Below are 22,551 nucleotides of genomic sequence, written 5' to 3' on the forward strand. Positions count from 1 at the left end.
TTGTAGGCGCTCTTTGTGTGCCTGTCTGCGTGTATGCCTAATTTAGTGTCTACAAAGTTGAGGACATCAAAGGGATAGGTGTGAAAGGCAGTGAATGGGACCGTGTTGGATTTGCATGAGGAGATAAAGAAAGTTTGTGTGTTCAGGTGTTAAATTTCAAAGGGAAGTAAAAAGGATCTTACAGCCGGGAAAAGGTCATAAATAAATAAGGCAAAGTTATTGGGCTGGATTCTCCGTTTCAGCCGGCTCAAACGGAGAATTTGCGGGTGTTTTGCGATGCCAAAATTGACGGCAAACCCTCACTGATTCCGGGACCGTTGAGGGACTAGCAGCGGCGCCTTGTGAAACTCCCGGCTCCCGCGCCGAAAGCAGCCGGAGAATGGCCGGGTCCCTGGCCACGCATGCGCACTGCAACGACCTGCAGCAGTCGCGCCGTACAACATGGTGCCGTCTCTGTGCCATACTTAATCCCACAGGCCACCCTGACCACTCTCCCCAGCCCTCGCAGAAGCCCCCACCCGGCCAGCGACACAGATCCCGGCCGGGTGCGGCGGCGCTGGACACAGTCCGCAGCCGCCATGTCGGGTACCCCACCGCTCAGGCCACACGTCAACCGCATGGTCGGGAACTCGGCCCATCAGGGGCGGAGCATCACAAGAGGGATTGCCGATGATGCGCCAATGCCATTGCGGCGCGTGACACGATTACGCTAATTCCGAGGGCGGAGCGTGGCTGACCGGCGCCGGCCCCAATTTGGGCGCCAGAATAGTTTCTCCGCCTGATCGCCGATTACGTTATTGGCAACGGAGAATCCCAACCATTAAATTTAATTTCACCCAAAAGGGGTGACCATAAGGAGAACATAACAAGTTCTTATTTTCTCTGAATAGTAAATTTCAAAGCAGAATAAGTTCAACGGGAAAAGTTGAAGGAGGAGAAAACATATTTAAAGAGAGGTTGGAAGCAATGTCAGGTGTGGCCATGTATGCTTCCCTGAAGAGAATGCTCTCTGCTGCAAAGAAGCAAAGTGAGCCATCTCCGGCAACCTAGAAAAGTCACTGCTTATCCAGAGAGCAGCGTTTTGTTTTAAATTCTTGAATTTCCAAGCCCAGTGGCAGCAGGAGAAAGGCCTCTGAAATACTTTCCCTTCAGGAACATTGGTTTGCACTTTGTGTTAATATTACTGGATTTTTTTATTGATAAATATTGTTGTATAAAGTGGTGTTTATTTGTGAGTGTAACTAAGTAAGAATCTTTTGGGAGACAATTGTGAATGTCAAGTTTCAGGGTGGCATGTGGCGCAGTGGTTAGCACTAGGACTGCGGCGCTGAGGATCAGGGTTTGAATCCCGGCCCCGGGTCACTGTCCGTGTGGAGTTTGCACATTCTCTCCGTGTCTGCGTGGGTTTCACCTCCACAATTAAGGGGCAGTTTAGCATGGTCAATCCACCTGACCTGCACACCTTTGGGTTGTGGGGGCAAAAACCCACACAAACACAGGGAGAATGTGCAAACTCCACACAGACAGTGACCCAGAACCGGGATCGAACCTGGGACCTCGGTGCCATGCAGCAGTACTGCTAACCACTGCGCCACCCCTTAATTGGTGTGGTTGCTCCACTGACTGAACTTTGATAAAAGAACTGGAAATTTGACTGAACGTCAGAATGTTGGGAGTTATTTGACAACCTGAAAACTGTATTAACTACTGCATCAGTTCTGGAAACACCAAATTATGACACGCAATATAAAGTGGCCACTGATACGAGTGATGTCAGCGTTGGTGCTGTACTGTTACAAGAAGATGACAAAGGTACAGAAAGACCTGTTGGCTCCTGACCTCATTACAGCTTTGGTTCAAACATGGAAAAAAGTGCTGAATGCCAGAGGTGAGAGTGACTGCCCTTGACATCAAGGCAGAATTTGGCCAATATGGCATCAAGGAGCCCGAGCAAAACTGGAGTCAATGGGAATCAGGAGGAAAACTATCTGCTGGTCGGTGTCATACCTGGCACAAGGGAAGATGGTTGTGGTGGTTGGAGATCAATCATCTCAGCTCTAGGACATCACTTCAGGAGTTCCTCAGGGTAGTGTTCAAGGCCCAACCATCTTCAGCTGCTTCATTAAAGACCTCCCTTCCATCATAAGGTCAGAAGTGGGGATGTTCACAGATGACGGCACGATGTTAACACCATTCGTGACTCCTCAGATAATGAAGCAGTTCATGTTCACATATGGAATGGTGAAGCTGGGGAGTTCACTTCCAGGGTTATTGGTTGTGGCAGAAACAATGTCAACATTTGAGATTAGATTGGATAGATGAATAAAGAAAAAGATGTTGAAGGGTAAAAGGAACTGGGTGGTTAAATGGGATTCAAAGACTTGCTCAATGTCCTGTTCTTTTCTGTTGCACATTTATGTGTGTCCCTGGGGCAGTGGTGGGCTAACCTATGACCCGGGGAGGGGGGGCACATGCAGCCCATCTGTGTTCTGAGTGAGGCTCATGGAACATTTTGTTGACCGGTGCCCACGTGCAGGGTTGCCACATTCCACTGATTTCCGTCCATGTCATTTTTCTCCCTACCGGTATGACTGAAGTGATACGCATGTAAAGCAAGTGAAGTGAGGTCCGTGCTGATTGCTCACAATGTTGACTGTGAAAGCCATGTGCTCTCTCTGCGTCCAAAATATAAATACTTCTTCTGATTTTACCATTTGAAGTTGATGATAATTGAATTAATATGTAAGTGAATAAGCATTTTCTATAAATTGTTGCAAAATATTCAGCATGCATTAAATGTATTTTAATCTAATTCGTGGGGTCATGGTTTGTGAGCAAACCTGATTTCAATCTTGTGGCCCACTGAGATGAAAGAGAGTCACTCATGTGGCCACTTACTGCCCTGGAGACTTTATATACGCATCAATATGGCCAGTGAAGGCATAAAGTTGGTCACCTCTTCTTGATTTCAGATTTCTGCTAGTTGAGCTTTGACTTTTCATCCAAACTTCAATATATGTTTTGAAGATTTCATAACAAAATATTAATAATGTTCTGTAAAAATCCCCACTTATTAAGAACGTGGGGTACTCTGGCACCTCTCAGCAAGTTTAAGAGCATCTAAACTTTAATTCATAATTACCACAAAGAAAATCTTACCTGTAAATGACAGGAAAGTAGTTCAGTCTGACTCAGGGATCTGATGATAATAATGAAGAAATTGTGAGGGCAAGAAAATTCTTGATTGGATTAGTGCTGTAACCACTCCCATGTACCTGCTGTTATCTTTCTCCATAGTACTGAAACTGCACTTATCAAAGTCACAAGCTACACCCAATGTGACCATAATGCACTGTCCCTCCAGATCCCTCTCGACCTGTCATGTTTTGTATGACACCATTGATCACATCCTTCTTTGAAAGCACACCAAGGCAGGCCAGCAGCACGGTTCAATTCCCGTAACAGCCTCCCCGAACAGGCGCCGGAATGTGGCGACTAGGGGCTTTTCACAGTAACTTAATTGAAGCCTACTTGTGACAATAAGCGATTTTTCATTTCATTTCTCCCAATGGCTTCTCTCTCCACTCCAGGATCATTATCTCTGGAATTCCAGATTTACGCTTGTCCCTGCCAATTTCTCAGCTACACGCTGTCCCTCAGCAACATCCTTCTGAACTCACAAAGTCAGGTTCCACATTTATGTTGGCAATCATTTGTACCTCACCACCAACCCTCCAAATCCCTCTGCTGGCTCTCATTTGTTACATCTGACATCCAATATCTGGTCAGTCGAAATTTCCTCCTCCAATTAAATTAAACCCTATAATTCCAATGATCTCATGGCTGATCTCTCACCTTACACCCTCTGTAAACATTAGTTCATCCAAAGCTCTGCTGCCTGTACCCTATCCCATTCACCCATTATCATTATGTTTGCTAACCTACATTGAACATTCTGGTTCAATGCCTTAAGTTAAACCTCATTCCTGTTTTCAAATCTTCTTGTGATCTCACCCCTCCCTATCTCTGTAACCTCCTCTAGTCTTACAACCCTGATCGATCTCTGTGCCCTTCAGTTCTGACTTCTTGTACATCCTTGATGTTTTTTTGTTCCACCATTGCTGATCGATACTTCAGCTGTCCAGGTCATAAGCTGAGTGCTCCGGTTTCCGTCCACAGTCTATAGATGTGCAGTTTAGGTGGATTAAGCTGAGGAATTCCCTTCCTGAGCCTCTCTGCCCCGCTCTCTTCCTGCAAAACCATCCTTAAAACCCCCGCTGACTGAGCTTTTGGACACCTGTTCTGATATCTCATTCTGGGGTTCTGTGTTACATTTTGTTGCATGTCCGTGAAGCAGATTGTGATGTTTTACTGTGCTAAAGGTGCTGGATAAATGCAGGAGTTGCCATAGCCGCATTTGGGGGCCCACTGTTAATAACCAAAGGGAATTAGATATATACTGAAGGAAAGAAAAATTGCAAAGCAATTGGATATATAGAAACATGAAAAATAGGAGCAGGAGTAGGCCAATCAGCCTATCAAGCCTTCTCCACTATTCAAATTGACCAGGGCCAATTCTCTACCTCAACACCATACTCCCACTCTCTCCCCATACCCCTTGACACCTTTAGAGACTGGAAATACATCTATTTTTTTCTTAAATATTGGCCTCCACAGCCTTCTGAGATAGAGAATTCCACAAGTTTACCACACTCTGAGAGGTTTCTCCTCATCTCAGTCCTAAATGGCCCGCTCTCGTTTCCTGAGACTGTGACTCTTTGTCTTAGAATCTGCCAGCCAGACGAAATTGAGAGCATGCAGTCTGTCCAGCCCCATCAGAATTTCAAATGTTTCAATGAGATCCCCTCTCATTCTTCTAAACTCCAGTAAATTTAGGCCTAGTCGACCCTGTCTCTCTTCATATGACAACCCTGCAGGAACCCATCTCAGGAATCAGTCTGGTGAACCTTCACTGCACTCCCTCTATGGTAAATATATAATTTCTTAGGTAACGGTATTGTAGCCATCTGGAATGGCCACTTCCCGATTACAAAATGGACACTTTGCAAAGATTGCAGGGAAAATGGACAATGCTGAGCAAACAAGCAGGTTCAGAGCTTGTCTGTATAGAATCATAGAATTTAAAGTGCAGAAGGAGGCCATTCAGCCCACCGAGTCTGCAACGGCTCTGGGAGAGAACACCCTATCAAGGTCAACACCTCCACCCTATCCCCATAACCCAGTAACCCCACCCAACACTAAGGGCAATTTTGGACACTAAGGGCAATTTATCATGGCCAATCCACCTAACCTGCACATCTTTGGACTGTGGGAGGAAACCGGAGCACCCGGAGGAAACCCACGCAGACACAGGGGAAAACATGCAGACTCCGCACAGACAGTGACCCAAGCCTGGAATTGAACCTGGGACCCTGGAGCTGTGAAGCGACTGTGCTAACCACCGCACTGCCCACATTCTCCCTGTGTTTGCACCCAACCCAACCCAATGACGTGCAGGGTAGGTGGATTGGCTACGCTAAATTCCCCACAAATTGGATAAAATGAATTGGGTACACCAAATTTCTAACAAAAAAAAATCTGTTATATAAATAAATATGTGTGTATAGATGGTGAGGGTCAGAGCCATGTCCCTGCTGCTGGACCTGCTGCTAAGGGCCTCTACCTCTATCACGTGCCCACCCCTAACAATGGCCCCCGGCTGACCCGCAGTCACATGCCCGGCGCCGCGTCACCTGGGCCACGCCCATGGCCCGTTTCTCCCCTCCCCCGCCACACCCTCTCTCCATCCGGCCGGCGCGGGCCAATCGGAGGGCGCGTCACATCCGCCGGTCGGCCGTGCGGGCGCGACCAATGGGCGGGCGGCTCTGATCGTGCGGGCGCATCAACAGTAAGATGGCGGCGGCTGCTCGCTGAAGCGGCTGGTGTCAGAGAGAGAGAGAGAGAGGAATACAGCCGCCCTCCCTCCCCCAGCAGAGGCACCACCACCCCTCCCTTCAAAAAAAATAATTGTTTTTTTGTGGGGAAAAAAAAGAGATCAGAAAGGAATCGAGTCTGTAAATCCGAGGTTCATTTATTTTGACGCCCTCCCTCCCTTCCCCCTCTCCCCTGGCGCGGCGCGGGTTCGGCCGCTTTTCGCCCTTTCCAGCCCCCACCCACAACATGACTTCCATTCACTTTGTGGTTCACCCCTTACCGGGCACCGAGGATCAGCTCAACGACAGGTGAGCAGGAGGCGGCAAGCGGCGGCGGGGCCTTTGCCACGGGAAGGCCCCGGGCCCGAGGTTTGGGCTGAGCGGGCGGGGGGGGGGGAGGGGAGAGGCTTCGGCGCTGGCAAAAGCGACGGCCGACGTCGGAGCGAGGGGCGGAAAAGTTGGCGAGACAATGCTGGCGAACGGAGGGAGAGAAACTCGCCCACCCTTGAGAGGTCGGTCTGTCTGTCGGTGGCTGGGTGGGGATTGGGGGAGGACCGATTGTTCTAGGCAGGACGAGGCTACTCGTCTCCCAAGTGATCTTTTAATAGGGCCCGAACACAAAAGACTTGGGAACCCGCTCCGCTCCGCTCCGCTCCGCATCCACGATCAGGGCACCCAGCCTGGTTTTTGCCATGGGAGGGGGAGGAAAAAAAGCTCAAGTGCTCCGATGAAACATTTTGTGTTCGGAAATAAAGCGCGGAGCACATGTTGGTACGGATTATTTTGGGTGCCAGGCAGATTGGCCACTGAGAAACCGGTTTGTGTTGGCCGATGCGTCATTTGCAGAGCGATTATTGCCCTACTTCCCCCCCTCCCTCCTTTGGCTGGGGATCGAGCCGGTGACACCACGCTTCTCCATCCGGCTTCATCCCTCCCATTAATGGGGGCAGATTTTCCTGTACCAGCTCCTGACGTGTAACGTCTCGAGTATTCGGGAGAGGAAGGAATTTCGAATCTCTATCGTCTCTTCCTTTTAAAGAACACATTGTATAGTTTTAGGAGAAAGGGTGTTTTTCTTGGAACTGTTAATCTCGCTACGTTTAGACCTAATGTTTGCCAGCTACGTTCTGTAAAATTAGCTGATGCCTTTAATGTTTTCCTTGATCTACTCCTTGACTAGTTTTAATCCAAGGTGTATTTAAGATGAATAACATGCATTTTAAATACGGATAAAATTGTAGGGATCTGAGTCAGTCTTGAATGTTCTTGAAATTTTGTAATGCAATCAGATTATATTTTATTTTGATTTTAATTTAAACTGTCATAATACCTCCATCTTGGGCGAAGAACATAACATCTTGAACTATTTATATTCTTAAAAATCTGTTCAATCAACTGTATTTAAATGTTTCTTCCCTGGATACCAGGTCTGTTTAGAATCCTTAATAAAAGAAGCAGATTCTAATGCTGTGACTTTTTTGCTTGGTTATGAATGTTTCATAACTTGTTTTTTTTGGTCAAGTTTGCTTTGCTTCAAAAGAAAAAAACAACTAATTGGTGGTGCTTGCTTTGGAGAGAGGGTGAAAAATCAGTTGTGGTTTTCTCTTTATTCAATGCAGTTATGGCCCTGTCTAAGGGTGGCATGGTAGCACAGTGGTTAGCACTGTTGCTTCATAGTGCCAGGTTCGATTCTGGCTTGTGTCACTGCGGAGTCTGCATGTTCTCCCCCTGTCTGCATGGGTTTCCTCCCACAAGTCCTGAAAGACATGTTTGTCGGGTGAATTGGACATTCTGAATTCTCCCTCCGTGTACCCGAACAGGCTCCGGAGTGTGGCGACTAGGGGCTTTGCTGATTTGCTATCAAATGAGTAACCACACTTGGCAAAGTACAGAAGGATTGCTGCCTTATGAGGAAAAGGAATCAGGGAAGAAGATGGGAGAAAATTGAACTTTTTACTACAGTATAATCCAAGATAGAGGGCAATTGTGATTTTGAGAAAACCCCTGCAGATTTTAACATCTTGTAAAATTACTTGGATTGAGAAAAAGGAGATTAATGAGCACTCATGGGTGTTGTAATATATTTTCATCATGCTATCCGATTAAAAGAATGTTGTGGTTTTAATCTATAAGATACTTGATTTGTGTAACAAAAAATAGTACAGCATTAACCAATTTTACTGAGTCAGTAGCACATATTCATAACCTGCAGTGAAATCAGATTAAATCCTGTGGGAAAATTGACTTTTGGGGCAGTAACAGGACAACCACACACGTCTAAAACCAGTTAATTGTGCTCTTCACAGAATCGCAGAATTGTTACAGCACGGAAGGAGGCCAATTGTCCATGTCTGCACTAACTCTCGCCTAGTGCCATTCTCCCCACCTTCACCCCATGACCCCGCACATTCCTCCTTTTCAGATAACTGTCTAATTCTCTTTTAAATGCTTCAATTGAACCTGCCTCCACCACACTCAGGTAGTGCATTTTAGACTGTAACCACTTCCTGCATGAAAAATCTTTCCTCCTGCTTTTCCCAATTACTTTAAATCTGTGCCCACCTGTTGTAAAAATAGGGCCATTTTGCACAATTCTGTTAGATGTGATCTTTAGTTTGCACATAGGAAAATAACATCTGTTTTAATACTCCAGCGATGGCACTTCTGGCTTGGATTATGGACATTCTTGGTTTGCCCCAAATTGTGGCCCAGCATTGTGAAGATGCAGTATTTGACCGTGGAAGTCATTCCAAACATGGGATAATTTCCAGATGTGTGCTGATAATTCCCAATGCTACCTACTTATCTTTACTCTAGATATTGTTGCCTTTCGTTCTCCCTGCTCAGGATGAGTTAGAATTTTGCTTCGTTGCTAAAGCCATACTGTTCAATTTGTCATAGATTGAAATTCTTACAGGGGCCTGTCATTCAGACTGAATCCACCGGTTCATAACCCTTGGTGGTGTCCTAAGCTGAGCTTCAAACACACGTGGTCCATGGCCAGGACTACTTGTCTCTGAAGCATTACCATCAGCTGAAACCCGCACCTTTTTTCTTTTTATCAGATCAAGACTTCCAAGTTTTTCCAATGCTCCTCATAACTAAGCTGCAATCCACACAAGCTCCCAAGTCATTCAAATTCTATGATTAGTGTCCTGTCCCATGTGTCATTACACCAGTGACAACCTGTCCATTAGCCTGTCACCCTGAAAGTTAATCTCTTTGGGCTTGCGCCACAGTCTCTGGAAAGCATCCGCAGTGAAGGTAGTGCGAGCAATAAATAGTGTGGAAGAAAAGGAAGAATACAAGATACAACTAAATGCATCTTTCATGGATAGGAAAGAACATTTTCAGCCATTTGTCAGGTGCAGCAGAATTTATTTTATTCATTGATGGGAAGTGGGCGTCATTGGCTGGGCCAGCATTTATTGCCCATCCCTAATTGCCTTTGAGAAGGTGGTGGTGGGCTGCTTACTTGATCTACTGCAATCCATGTGGTGTCAGTAAACTCAGTGCTATTAGGGAGGGAATTCCAGGATTTTGATCCAGCGACAGTGAAGACATGGCGATTATAATTCCAAGTCAGGATGATGTGTAGCTTGGAGGGGAAATTGCAGGTGGTGGTGTTCCCATCCCCTGCTGCCTTTGTCCTTCCAGGTGGAGGTTGTAGGTTTGGATGTTGTTGTCAAAGGAACCATGTCAAGTTGCTGCAGTGCATCTTTTAGATGGTGCACACTACTGCCTCTGTATCCCAGTGGTGGAGGGAGTGAATGTTTAAGGTATGGATAAGATGCCAATTCAGAAGGAACTGCTTTGTCCTGACTGGTGTTGATTTTCTTGAGTGTTGGCGGTTCATTCAGCCAGGCAAGTTGAGAGTATTCCATCACACTCCTGACTTGTGCCCTGTAGATGAGATGGACAGGTTTTGGGGAGTCAGGAGGTGAGTTGCTTGCTGCAGAGTTCCCAGCCTCTTGGGGCCACAGTATTTATATGGCTGGCTCTCCAGTCAATGGTAATCCCTTCTCTGCCATCTTAATAGAAGAGGCCCTACCAGACACAGTCCACCATCTGCACCACATTATCAGCAGCAATACCAACAGTCTCCAGTTTCACAAAACCTATTTCTCTAGCCATGCTTTTAGTCACCTTTTACTTCAGTCCTTTCTGTTTTCCAGTGTGGTGCTTTGTTAGGAAAATAAGTATGTTCCTTATAACAATTTACTGCTATCAAAAATTCAAGCATTTAACCTGTAGTTTGAGCATTTCTTTTCTTGGTTCATTCGCCCACCAAAGGCAGGAATTTGTTAGTCACTTGCTCACTTAAAGTTTATCAATTGGAATTTTATACCCAGTTGAAATGGAATCTAAGGCTTTATTAAGTAGCTGATTTTATCAACAGTAACAGATTGGAGGTAAGGCATTTTAAAACCTTGTTCTAAGACAAAATGGAGTGTTGTTTACTTTCTTGAATTCACCTTTTCACTGATCAGTTGTGCTTGTAACTAGTGTTGGCATAGTGAATGCAAACATGCGTTATATTAAAAACTTTAATTATGAAAATTTGAATATTTGATTTGCTGGTTGGCTCAGTTTGCTATATGATAAGATAGACCGTGTATGCCTTTTGACTAGTCACTTTGATCTGGCCTGACAGACCCTGTTCTCCAAGAGTGCTATTGCATAAGAAATAGGAGCAGGTTTAGGCTATCCCCTCGATCCTTCTCCACCACTCTATATTCATGACTGATCTCCCTCCCCTTTTTCAAGTGCACCTCATATTCCTGGATTCTTAGAAATTAAGATTCTTGGTGCGATATTAAGACATTGATAGCAGGGATTTTATTGGCCGATTTGACTGCTCTTGATCAATTGCCGAATTTGCTAGTATTATAATATAAAATCATAGAATTTACAGTGCAGAAGGAGGCCATTCGGCCCATCGAGTCTGCACCAGCTCTTGGAAAGAGCACCCTATCCAAGGTCAACACCTCCACCCTATCCCCACAACCCCACCCAACACTAAGGGCAATTTAGCGTGGCCAATCCACCTAACCTGCACATCTTTGGACTGTGGGAGGAAACCGGAGCACCCGGAGGAAACCCACGCGCACACGAGGAGGATGTGCAGACTCCGCACAGACAGTGACCCAAGCCGGGAATTGAACCTGGGACCCTGGAGCTGTGAAGCAATTGTGCTATCCACAATGCTACCGTGCTGCCCCTTGGTGGAATCTAGTTGAATGTAGTAGTTGCACTTGCAAGTGATCCAATGAAATTATGTTGGTGCATTGTGCAAATTCTTTTTGAAGTTATTTTTGGATAATGCACATTGTTTGCAATTTATTACATGAGGGAAAGTATGCCATCACATAGGTGAAAGTATGCCATCTATTTTTAGCAGGGCAGAAAAAACCTTCCTCCTCAATCTTGATTCCTAATTCTACTTGTATGCCACACATTCTGAAGTTGTTCTGCTTCTGATGGCCAGCCTGGTGATGAACAGTGTTGACACATGGGTGGTTCATCTGATTTATAAAAAAAAAAAATCCCATTCTTCCCTCCAAAGCATTTCTTTGAGCTACCTGGTCCCTGCTTAATACTTCTGTCACAAAAAATTCCAGCTGAATTAGGTCAGCAAAACCTATGTGAAAGTTTAGGAAATATTTGGACCCAGTGACAATTACGCGCACTTGTTTGATTTACTGCAAACATATTAATTTTTATACCTATTGGTAAATTTCATACTGCTTAACAGGTTTGAGCTCCATTCATAATGACCTGAATGATGCTGCAGCAAATACTAGGTGCAAATTACAGGCTAATTTGTGTAATGTAGGGAAGTATAGAATATAATGTCTCTTATAATGTCTCTTCGGGGAATAGCTACAGTGCAGGAGGTCATTTGACTTGCAAGCTCGTTTTGTTTCTATCTTTCTGCAAGATTAACTGAAGTTTGTCCCACTCCCCTCCCCTGCAGATTTTCTCTCCTCAGCTGCTTATTCAGTTCCTATTTGAGAGCTATGGTTGAACTTGCCACACTCTCGGGAAGTGCATTCCAGATACTGACCACTGCTGGTTTAACAAAGTGTTCCTCGTGTCACCTCTTGTTCCTTTGTCAATCTCCTGAAACCAGTGCCCACTGGTCCTTGATCCAAAAGGGAAAGGTTTCTCTCTAGGCCTGTCATGGTTTTGAACAGGTTTTTCACATCTCTCAAGCTTCTCTAAGGAGAACAATCCCCGTTTCTTCAATCTGTCCACATAATTGAAGCCCTCATCCCTAGGACCTTTCTTCTAAATCTTTGCTGTCTTCTCTCTAGAGCCTTCACTAAACTGCCTAGAATTGGATGTAATCGTCCAGTTGAGGCCATACAAGTATTTAATAAAGATTTGCCACAACTTCTTTGCACTCTCTCTCCATTTTATAAAGCCACGGATCCTATATAGCCTTTTAACACTTTCTCAATCTGCCCTGTCACCTTCAATGATCTGTGTATATACACTAGGGTCTTTTTATTCCTGCACCCCCTTTAAAATCGTACCCTTTTAATTTATATTGCCTCTCCATGTTCTTACCAAAAATGATCACTTCACACCTGCAGTAAATTCTGTCTGCCTATTTCACCTGTATGTATTCTGTTGAATCCCATCACTATCCTCCTCAGTTCAAATACTTCCAAATTTTCCATTTACAAATTTTGAAATTGTGCCCTATGCACTCGGCTATTAATATAGATCAAGAAAAGCAGTGGTCAGAGTATCAACCTCTGAAAACCCCACTATGTACCTTCCTCTAGTCTGAAAAACAACTGTTCGCCACTGCTCTCTCCTGGCATTCAGCCAATTTTGTATCCATGCTGCCATTTTCCCTTTTATTTCATGGACTTTGACTTGCTGGCAAGCTGTTTCGCACTTTATCACTTAAGTAATAAGTGAGGAGAAAATTAGTATTTCTTTATATATTTGTTCTGTTCGCTCCTGTGGCATTACTACTCAGGAACTGTGTTGCAAATAGACAGCTTCTTTTGTCGTCTAATTGCTCCTCCTCTCCCCATGATTGTCAGGCATTTACAACCTGTACTTCAGATGCCTTGAATGACACTGGGGCCTCATTTTGACTAGAACATCATAAATTTCCCAATTTTCTTTGCTTTGCTCAGGTTATCTTAAATAGTGCAGCAAGAACTTTGGCAGGCATGATTTCAGCATTGTATTGCAGTTCTGAGTGGAACTATTGGGCAGCACGGTAGCACAAGTGATTAGCACTGTGGCTTCACAGCGCCAGGGTCCCAGGTTTGATTCCCTGCTGGGTCACTGTCTGTGCGGAGTCTGCACGTTCTCCCCGTGTCTGCGTGGGTTTCCTCCGGGTGCTCCGGTTTCCTCCCACAGTCCAAAGACGTGCAGGTTAGGTGGATTGGCCATGATAAATTGCCCTTAGTGACCAAAAAAGGTTAGATGGGGTTATTGGGTTACGGGGATGGGGAGGAAGTGAGGGCTTAAGTGGGTCGGTGCAGACCCGATGGGCCGAATGGCCTCCTTCTGCACTGTATGTTCTATGTTCTAAAGGCAGAATATTCATTTTAATTGCATCCTGTTAGGGTTTTGCTTTTATGCTCAGTGGTTTATGAAGTTGCTGGTACTGATATTTTGAAGTGTCGCAATCTGTGCACCGGTTTCCTTTGGGTCCCTGATTCATCGATTAAGGTAATTCTGTTTAGCATAGTTACCCCAGAAAAAAAACAAAGCGGTTGAGAAATGCTCAGTTCATTGAGGCAGAGGGGTTCAAGAAACACATGGTGAAACATAGTGGATTTAACTGCAAGTCACCTGCAAACTTTTTAAATGGGCGAGTTATTTTTCTAGTTTCTATTCCCTGCTAGATTGGAAACTTTGTTATTGGTTAGTTAAATCGGGAAACCAATGTTAGGAATTATGTTAGACTCATTTTTAAAGTATAAGTAAAATAAACACAGCTTTGAAATTGTGCCCTATGCACTCGGCTATTAATATAGATCAAGAAAAGCAGTGGTCAGAGTACCAGCTTGGTTAAGCCTAGTGTGACTTCACTGCACTCAGATTTGCCTACAAGCATTTAAGTCACACTTCTGAGAATTGCACATCATTTTCCAATTCTGACATTTGCACATATGATCACTGTCTCATGAAAGCTTTGTTTATTGAGGGATAAAAATGGCATGCTCACTGCAACTCATCTGGCAATTTCCTTCAGTACGTGATGCAAACTGGGTTTGGTGTTTGGTAAATTATCCACATTTTCTCTTATTTCAGCAAAGAAGATGCAAATTTGATCTCATAATTCATAGTTAGATAATTAATTCCAGAGAATATTAGTTACTTGGATGTCTGTGTATTCACTAGTCCTTTATCACAAGAGCTGCATATTATATGTATTTCTGTTGAGACATGCATTTCTGCTGATTGGCACATGAGCACTAATTTAAATTTTTCATTGCAATAGAAATGCTGAGGAGGCGATTCCTGCATCTCTTTGGTTGCTTTGAATTAACAATGTTAAAACAGGCAGTGTTCAGGTACTTTACACATTGTAAGTGAGATACTTAGTACATTGAAGGAGTTTCAAAGCCCCCCCAAAAATTAGCTGTACAACATGGACAGCGCTGACCGCTTGATGCTGTTATTGGAGCTGTCACTCAGAAACGTCCAAAGTGCTTTACAACCACTGACCTGTTTGGTTTACCCCGATGGGTTAGTTGATGCAATATCACCAGACCTTCTTTGGTGGACGTGCCGGTGGCTCAGTGGTTAGTACCGTTGCTGCCTCAGCTCCAGGGACCCGGGTTCAATTCTAGCCTCGGGTGACTGTGTGGACTTTGGACTTTCTTCCCATGTCTGCGTGGGTTTCCTCCCGGGTGCTCTGGTTCCCTCTCACCGTCCAAAGATATGCAGGTTAGGTGGATTGGCCATGATAAATTGCCCCTTAATGTCCAAAACGTTGGGTGCAATTACTGGGTTACGGGGATAGGGTGGAGATGTGAGCTTAACTAGGGTGTTCTTTCCAAGACCAGGTGCAGACGCGATGGACTGAATGTCTCTGGGGCTGGTTTAGCACAGGGCTAAATCGCTGGCTTTGAAGGCAGGCCAGCAGTACGGTTCCATTCCCGTACCAGCCTCCCCGAACAGGCGGCGAAATGTGGCGACTAGGGGCTTTTCACAGTAACTTCATTTGAAGCCTACTTGTGACAATAAGCGATTTTCATTTCATTTTCATTCATGTTCACGTGCACTGTAAATTGTATGTATGATTATTTGATCTTCAATTGTGATTCATACTTTTTCCGATGAGTTAATTTTATTGTCATTCCATTTAGTTTTGACCCTAACCAGGTAGTGCATGTTAAATGCAGGGTAAAAACAACAGAAAATGCCAGGAAACACTAAACATATCAGGTACAGAATGTATGGAGAGAAGTGCCAAGGCAATGTTGGACATTTCGGACATTTTCCTTTAGATGACGTCAAATAACTGCCTGAAATGTTGACTTGTAGCTGCTTTTCACAGACACCATGCTCAGTATCTCCAGCCTGTTTTAAAATATATATATATATATATGTATATGTGCACATTTGCAGTATTTGGGCATTAGCTTTCTCCTAACTTTTTCGGACTGTTGTGAATTTGAGCTTGTAATTGCAATTGACTATTCTCAGAAGTTTGTGTATTTGTCAGTAGAATGTGGACACTTGTGCAATATCTCCCAATGGGGAAATCCAAGTTCGTGTGTCAAAATTAATTGACTTCAAATCTTTGTGGAGCACTAATATTCAGGAGACCTAATTATGGGGGAAATGGGCAGGGTATGAAAAGAAAGATGAAAATTGGTCAATATAAGAATTTTGAAAACCCTTGTTTAGCAGCTGATCTCCATAAATAAGACTTTAATTACATAATATTTCTCTTTTTAAAAAATATTTTTATTCTTTTTCACATTTGCTCTCAAATTTTACACCCAACAATAAACAACAATCAATAATGAATGCAATGTCAATCCCCATATCGATAACAACGATCCCATCCTCCCATCAAACCCCCAAACATTAGCCCACATGTTCACATAAACAAATGACAAAAGGAATCAAGCATCACCCATAGTCACCATTAATACATACAGTCCCCCCTACCCCCCGGACCGCCCATGTTCGATGTAATCCAGTTCTCGAAAGTGCATAATGAATAACGCCCATGAATTGTAGAACCTCTCCATCCTTCCCCTCAGTTCAAATTTGACCTTCTCAAGAGTCAAGAATTCCAGCAGGTCCCCCCGGCACGCCAAGGCACAAGGTGGAGAGGTTGATCTCCACCCTAACAGGATCCGCCGTCGGGTGATCAACGAGGCGAAGGCTACAGCATCTGCCTCCGCACCCGTTTCCAACCCTGGTTGGTCCGACACCTTTAATATGGCCTCCCGAGGGCCCGGGTCCAGTTTTACTAATTATATTTCTAATTACAAAGCATTGCAAATATTAATTTTTGTTAGTTGCTGCAAATGAATTGTAGGAACAGATAAAATAGGACCATTCAAAAGGGGTTGGTAACTAATAATAGCGTTGACCTTCCATTCAGAGCCTAGGCTCAAATTGAGATTTGCAGATTCTTTGTATTCCAGACTGGTGCTGTCCTTAAGAAAGCAGTGTTTGCTCTTGGCTGAGTAACTATGGGAGCTTAGAGGTGAACAAAGAAAAGTACAGCACAGGAACAGGCCCTTTGGCCCTCCAAGCCTGCGCCGACCATGCTGCCCGTCTAAACTAAAATCTTCTACATTTCTGGGGTCCGTATCCATCTATTCCCATCCTATTTATGTATTTGTCAAGATGCCCCTTAAACGTCACTATCGTCCCTGCTTCCACCACCTCCTCCGGCAGTGAGTTCCAGGCACCCACTACCCTCTGTTTAAAAAAAAAAAAACTTACCTCGTACATCTCCTAAACCTTGCCCCTTGCATCTTAAACCTATGCCCCCTAGTAATTGACCCCTCTACCCTGGGAAAAAGTCTCTGACTATCCACTCTGTCTATGCCCCTCATAATTTTGTAGACCGCTATCAGGTCACCCCTCAACCTCCGTCATTCCAGTGAGAACAAACCGAGTTTATTCAACCTCTCCTCATAGCTAATGCCTTCCATACCAGGCAACATCCTGGTAAATCTCTTCTGCACCCTCTCTAAAGCATCCACATCCTTCTGGTAGTGTGGCAACCAGAATTGAACGCTATACTCCAAGTGTGGCCTAACTGAGGTTCTATACAGCTGCAGCATGACTTGCCAATTTTTATACTCAATGCCCCGGCCAATGAAGGCAAGCATGCCAGGTGGAATATTAATGTTGGGGGTTACGCTCCTATTGGCAAATAAAATGGTATTGGCTTGAAGAAAAACTGCAACCCAGATTCTCAGATGAAGAAAGACTGAATTAAAGAATAACTGCAGTATCTGAAGAGGAATCTTTCAGCCATATCTGTGGTTATGATTTATAATATGCCATCTGTTCACTATGCAACTTGTTTTTGTCACTAATTTATTCTGAGGTGAAATGCATCCAAATATATGTTTGTGGTCATCACTAAGGGGTTATGTTTACACATATACAAAAAAACCATTGTAAATAATGGGCTTGCAAACTACAATTTTGAAATGGGTACTTTTCGAGGGGGTGGGGGGGGGGGGGGGAGAAGAGGCAGGTTAAAGAGAGGCTTAGGGATGGCTGAAAGTCTAGCTGACCATGTTGGGGCAACAGAAGTACAGGAAAGCACCAGAAATCAGAGTTGGAGGAACAGAGTTGTGGGGTTGGAGGAGATTAGAAATGGGCAGGAGAAAACCGTGGAGAGGTTTAGACACGGTTTTAAAATTCATGTGTTGCTGATCTTGCAACCAGTGCAATCAGCGAGCAGGATAGTGGATAATTGGCATTAAGAGCAAGCAAGGATATGGACAGCAAAGTCCTGGAAAGGATTGGTTTATGGCTAGGAGGAGACTGGCCTGTAAAGCAATGGAATAGTGAATTGGAGGTAGCAAAAGCATGGATGTGGGTTTTAACAGTGACAGTTGATATGAAGTTGGAAAATAGGTAGTCTTTGTGATGGAAAAAAGTGTGATTGAAAGTTCAGCACAGGATCGTATATCATAGAATTACAGTGCAGAAGGAGGCCATTTGACCATTGGCCTCTCTCACCCCTTGGACTCTCGGGTCTTCCGGCACCCCAAATATTGCTACCTATAGACTCAGGGCCACCTGCACACCCAGCACCTCGGACATCGGGTCCAAGAACCACTTCCAGAACCCCTCAATCTCGGACATGCCCAGAACATCTGGACGTGATTTGTCTCCTCGCGCATCGCCCACACCTATCCTCTACCCCCTCAAAGAACCTACTTATCCTTGCCACATGTGCCGATGTACCACCTGGAACTGGAGGAGGCTTAGCCCCAGCCATGGCGAGGATGTGTTCACCCAAGGCTCCTCCCAGCTCCTCCTCCCACTTGGTCTCACTCCCACTCCATCAACTCCTTGGAGTGTGGTAAACCACTGTTACTGTATTGTATATATTGTTTGTTGTCTCTGCTGGCTCCGCCTGTGGCTCTTCCCCTCAGGCTCTGTATAAAGGTGGCTGACCTCTGGGCCTGCCCCAGTTCGGGATTAGTTGCCGGCAGGTTCTCGTTTAGCTTATTAAAGCCACAGTTTCGTTCCACAACTCAACTTTGTTATAATTGATGGCACATCACAGAGATCTGCCATTTCCCCTCTCATATTTTGTCCTTCGACAGCACCTTGTCCTGCAAACCCAGGGGCGGCGGCGGCACCTCTTTCCTTACAAAGTCCCGAACCTGCAGGTACATAAAGCCATTTCCCCATGGCAGCCCATACTCTTCCTCCAGGTCTTCCAACTTCTCAAATTTGCCCCCTATAAGCAGGTGGCCAATCCCTGTCCGTCGCCACCCCCCGAAACCTTGTGTCCAGCCCCGCAGGCGCAAACTATGGTGGTGACAAATCTGCGCCCATACTGAGGCATTCTCCAGCTCCAGGTGCTGCTCCCACACCCTTGGGGCCGACACCATCACTGGTCACACTGAGTACCTGGCCAGCGAGAATGGTAAAGGTGCTAAAACTAAGCCCTTGCATACGTACCGCTACACTGTGCAGCTTCCACCTGTCCCCACACCACCCCCATCCCCACAGCCTATTTCCTAACTATAAACACTATTCACCGCCAATAGTAATGAATGAATTCATTGTATTTGGCAATGCCGAGCCCCCGCTCCAAAAAGCCCTCCTAACCGTTGGGGTCTTCGCCCACACAAATCCAGAGTCCACCCATTGACCTTCCTAAAAATCGACTTGGGGATGAAGATTGGAGATTTTGAAACAGAAACCTTGGCAGCACTGTCATTTTTACTGTGCACCAGTCCTGCCAGCAACAGTACATTCCACCTCGTAAAGTCCGCCTTTGCTCCACCAACGGAGCTAAGTTCAGCTTGTCCAACTGCGCCCAGCTCTGAGCCACCTGGATACCCAAATATCTAAAACTCGCCCCCACCATCTTAAACCCCACTTGTCTCCTTTCCTGCCCTCTAGTCTCAATCGGGAACACCTCGCATTTTTCCATATTCAATTTGTATCCCGAGAACTGGCCAAACACCTCCATGATGCATCCGATATTACCCACGGGGTCCAAAATATACAGTAGCAGGTCGTCCGCATAAAATGAGACCCTGTGATCGACCTGCCCCTGCCCAATCCCTCTCCAGCTAAGCGCCATTGCCAAAGGCTCAATCGCCAAGGCAAAATGCAATGGGAGAGCGGGCACCCCTGCCTTGTCGCACGATGGAGACCAAAGTATCCCAAACTCACTCGGCGCGTCCGCACTTGCAACCAGCACCTTATACAACAGCTGGACCCAATCTACAAACCTCTGCTCAAACCCGAACTGCCCCAACACCTCCAACAGATACACCCAGTCCACCCGATCAAATACCTTCTCTGCATCCATCGCCACCACTATCTCCTCCACCTGCTCCTCTGAAGGCATTACGATTACATCGAGTAGCCTGTACACATTCGCCAACAGCTCCTCCCTATCACCAAACCCGTTTGATGTTCGCCTGGGACAGTCCTCAATGCCAACACACCCGCCAACAACCTGCCGTCCACGTTCAATAATGATATCGGGCGGCACGATCCGCATTGCTCTGGATCCTTATCCTTTTTTAAAATCCGGGAGGTGGAAGCCTGCGACAATGTAGGGGGAGGTGTTTCCCCCTCCCTTGCCTTATTGTATGTCCTCAACAGTAGTGGACCCAGGTCTGCCCCAAACCTTTTATATCGCTTTACCAGGAACCCCTCTGGCCCTGAGCCATTCCCTGCTTCCATTGTTCCCATACTCCATCACCTCCCTCAGCCTAATTTGGCCCCCAGTCCCTACCAGCCCCATCTCTACTTTGGGGAAACTCAAGCCCATCCAGGAACCATCGCATCCCCTCCTCCCTGGCTGGGGGCTCTAACTCGTAGAGCCTTCTATAAAATGCCTGAACACTCCATTCACCCCCTCCAGGTCCATCACCACCTTGCCCTTATCATCCCTAGCTCTGCTGATCTTCCTCGCCACCTCTGACTTTCTCAACTGATGGGCCTATGTCTTACTCGCCTCCCCCCCCCCCCCCCCCCCCCATACTCTTGCACTGGCCCTCCATAGCTGCCCCACCGCCTTCCCTATCGAAACTAGCCCAAACTCCACCTGGAGCTTCTGCCTCTCCTTCAACAGCCCTGCCTCCGAGTATCTCCTGTCCACCCACAAAATCTTATCCACCAATCTAGCCCTTTACGTTTTCTCCCTGTGCGTCCTCCTCGTCTTCATATCCAGCCCTGAATTAAACAACTGCCCCACCCACCTTTTCTCAACCTCATCTGGTCCCCCAACTTCAAGTGCGGCTCCTGCAAAGAAACCACGTCTGCCTTCAAACTCCTCAGATGCGTGAGCACACGCGACCGTTTGACCGGCCCATTCAACTCCCTCACTTTCCACGTGACCAGCTTGGTTGGGGGCTCCCCGCCGTCTTCCCCTGCCGGTCAGCCATATCTCCATTTGGGCCGGCCCGTGTCACATGACCCTTCAGGCCCACCTTCTAATGACCATCATCATCGATCTCTTCCCAACTGCGGCACACCAAACACACCTTTGTCAGCAACCCCCCCCCCCCCCCCCCCCCCCCCAAAAAAAAACCTAACTTGCCGGCCTAGCTAGCATGAGGATGCAGAAGTTGTGGACAATCTGGTTCAGCCTGATACAGTGGGCAGATGTGTGTAATATTAGTGGTGAGGGAATAGAATTTATGACGGGGATCGAAGACAATGGTTTCAGTTCCTAATGTTTAATTGGAGATACTTTCAGATCATCCAAGACTGAATGTTAGATGGGCAGTTTGACAATTGTCCTGGGTGTCACCTGCGTACAGTGAAAACTAAGTTTGCATTTCAGGTAATGTTTCAGATAAATGTCACCCAAAGGCAGCATGAAGGTGAGAAATATGTGAAGCAGTAAGGTCCAAAGTTAGGAGGTATTTGTGTGCAGGAATGGAACCAGACAAATATAGTTCCACTCAGCTGGACCACGGAGGGGGGGGATATGCAGTTAACAGTGCTTGAGACAGGTTGAGAAGGATGAGGAGGTGTAGTCACAATCACAAAGAGGATGCCATTTTATAAGAACCGAGGTGTAAATTGTTTGGGGTTTATCTCAAAAAGAGGATGATGTGGGCAGCATGTAGAAAGGAGTGGGATCTACAGTTTCAATATGTGCCAGCTAAAACCTTTTATAAAGGTGTATTTTTTTTGGGAAAGACGTCAAGACTCAGACAATATATCGTCAAAAGTGGAACAGCTTCCTTTCATGCAGCTTGGAAGCAGACAGGGAAATATTAGAATGGATTCCAAATTTTAATTTATTTGGTTTACAGAAAGCTCTGTACCTGTATTGTGGTACATTTGCACCTGGGTGCAGAGATGACCTTGTTCTAAGAGAATCTAGGTGTAAATATGTGCACTCTACATTTACTCCTGACTTATTTTGTACACAGGAGCACCAATTTGCTCTAAATACTATTAAACACTATTACTTCAAAATTAAACTCTTGTTTCCAATTATGGATGGGTTTTAAAAACACTGAAGGTAACAAAACTTTATTTAATTGTGAAATTAAAGTATTTTGTGTCTGTAATCTTGTGCGACTGCACCTTGAAAAAACAAAAGGCTTAAGTACTCTGCAATGTAGTTAGTATGGTAACAAAATTGTAGTTGAGGAAAGTTTAGTATTTTGTTATTACAGTTTGTGAAGTGTGGAAATCCTCCATAGATGAAAACTGCGTACAGTTCAGCATTATCATATGTGATGGAGTTGTGTGGCATATACTTGTTAATTAGAAAAGGATGACCGATAAGTTTTACTGTTGCATTGCTTCAACGAGACCTTTCTCTCTTTTCAGATTACGGGAGGTATCGGAAAAACTCAACAAATTCAATCTTAGCAGGTATTGTGAATATTTAACTTGCATTTTTATTTTATTGCTATACTCTTTTGTTTTTCTGCTTGTG

General features: G+C 45.3%; 1 protein-coding gene across 8 annotated transcripts in view; it reads left to right on the forward strand.

The window, feature by feature from the left end:
* The first annotated feature begins 5,887 nt into the window (after nt 1-5,887).
* Nucleotides 5,888-22,551, forward strand: part of ubr5 (ubiquitin protein ligase E3 component n-recognin 5) — a 184,708-nt gene continuing 168,044 nt past the window's right edge. For 4 of the 8 annotated variants that reach the window (XM_072467077.1, XM_072467078.1, XM_072467079.1 and 1 more), the window contains exons 1-2: nt 5,888-6,242; nt 22,443-22,487. In XM_072467077.1, the coding sequence (XP_072323178.1) occupies nt 6,181-6,242; nt 22,443-22,487 (107 nt within the window). In that variant the 5' untranslated portion in view covers nt 5,888-6,180. The remainder of the gene's footprint in view (nt 6,243-22,442; nt 22,488-22,551) is intronic. The other 4 variants (XM_072467080.1, XM_072467082.1, XM_072467083.1 and 1 more) reach the window with 1 other exon arrangement.

The sequence above is a fragment of the Scyliorhinus torazame genome, chromosome 11, assembly GCF_047496885.1.
Source record: "Scyliorhinus torazame isolate Kashiwa2021f chromosome 11, sScyTor2.1, whole genome shotgun sequence".
NCBI lineage: Eukaryota > Metazoa > Chordata > Chondrichthyes > Carcharhiniformes > Scyliorhinidae > Scyliorhinus > Scyliorhinus torazame.